The 1522-nt window shown below is 57.5% G+C and overlaps 1 protein-coding gene across 1 annotated transcript in view; it reads right to left on the bottom strand.

The window, feature by feature from the left end:
* EMH_0075270 (uncharacterized protein) overlaps positions 1-1522 on the bottom strand; it is a gene marked incomplete at both ends in the record, with an annotated part of 3597 nt that overhangs the window by 675 nt on the left and 1400 nt on the right. The window contains one exon of the mRNA XM_013499573.1: positions 84-1467. Coding sequence (XP_013355027.1) covers positions 84-1467 — 1384 coding nt within the window. The remainder of the gene's footprint in view (positions 1-83; positions 1468-1522) is intronic.

Raw genomic sequence — 1522 nt, 5'->3', positions numbered from 1 at the left:
CAGCAGCAGCAGCAGCAGCAGCAGCAGCAGCAGCAACAGCAGCAGCAGCAGCAGCAGCAGCAGCGAGAGAACAACAACCCCACCTCCCTCTATACGCTGAAGCTGGGTGCTGCATGCGTCGTATAAAGCCCCAAACAACGAGCGAAGCCAGAGGCTGCTGCAGCGTCAGCACAACCCCTACATCCTGCTGCTGCTGCTGCTGCTGCTGCTGCTGCTGTTGGTTGTCATCTGCTTCTATCCATAGGGGCTGTGTTTCTGTCTCCTTTTCTGTCTCTGTTTCTGTCTCTGTCTCCGTTTCTGTCTCTTCTCTGCTGCAGCAGAAAGAAGCACCAAAAGCTGCCCCTTCACTTCTTGCTGCATGCACACGAAAAAGTTTATCTCTTGCTGCTGCTGCTGCTGCTGCTGCTGCTGCTGCTGTTGCTGCTGTTGCTGCTGCTCCTTTTGCAGCAGCAGCTTGCTGCTCCACTAGCTGCTGCAGGCCCCAGACCATAGGAACTTCTTCTGTCTCTTCTTGCTGCTGCTGCCGCTGCTGCTGCTGCTGCTGCTCCTTCAGCTGCTGCAGCAGCGACTGCTGCTGCTCACCGCCACGGAGACGCCACCGGCCCCGCAAGATACCCTCTTCCTCAGATTCATCTGTTGCTGCTGCTGCTGCTGCTGCTGCTGCTTCGTCTGCTGCTGCTGCTGCTGCTGCTTCTTCTGCTGCACTCCCGGAGGCTTCGGCTGCTTCGGAGTCTGCTGCTGCTGCTGCTGCTGCTGTCGTTGCTGCTGCTCCTGTTGCTGTTGCTGCTGCTGCTGCTGCTTTCTGTCGGTTTCTCTCAGCAGCTTTCTCGGGTCCTTTTGCTGCTGCTGCTGCTGCAGTTGCTGCTGCTTCTGCTGCAGTTACTGCTGCTACCTTCACAGCAGTTCCTGCCCGTCCAGTTGTTTTTGCTGCTGCTGCTGTTGGCGTACCTGCTGCTGCTGCTCCTGCTGCTGCTCCTGCTGCTGCTGCTGCTGCTGCTGCTGGGGTTTTTTGCTTCGGGGTGGGTACAGCAGCAGCACGCAGGTCCTTCAGCAGCAGCCGAGCGAAGCCATCGAGGGAGTCGTTGGCGAGGCCATGAGGAGACAACCCTTGCTGCTGCTGCTGCTGCTGCTGCTGCTGCTGCTGTTCACTTGCTGCTGCTGCTGCTGCTGCTGCTGCTGCTGCTGTTTCTGCTGCTGTTTCTCGTTCTATCATTGCATCCCATGCTTCCCTGAGCTGTTCTGCTGCTGTTTTTATCTTACGTGTCTGCCGCTTTTGCTGCTGCTGCTGCTGCTGCTGCTGCTGCTGCTGCTGCTGGTCTGTGTCTTGATCGAGAGAAGGCCAAGCAGAAGAACCATCCTGCTGCTGCTGCTGCTGCTGCTTCGGCTGCAGCTCGGGCCACTGCTGCTGCAGCAAGTGCTGCTCTCTCCTCTCTTGGTGTGACGGTGTGTTTTCAGGTGTATGTACACCTAAACCATCGTCATCAACAACCAATCCATATCCTTGTTCTATCTCCCCCTGCTC

The sequence above is a fragment of the Eimeria mitis genome, genomic scaffold (genome assembly GCF_000499745.2).
Source record: "Eimeria mitis Houghton genomic scaffold, Emh_scaff4454, whole genome shotgun sequence".
Taxonomy (NCBI): Eukaryota; Apicomplexa; class Conoidasida; order Eucoccidiorida; family Eimeriidae; genus Eimeria; species Eimeria mitis.
The sequence above is the reverse complement of the archived record's forward strand: the minus strand, read 5'-3'. Positions and strand labels throughout refer to the sequence as shown.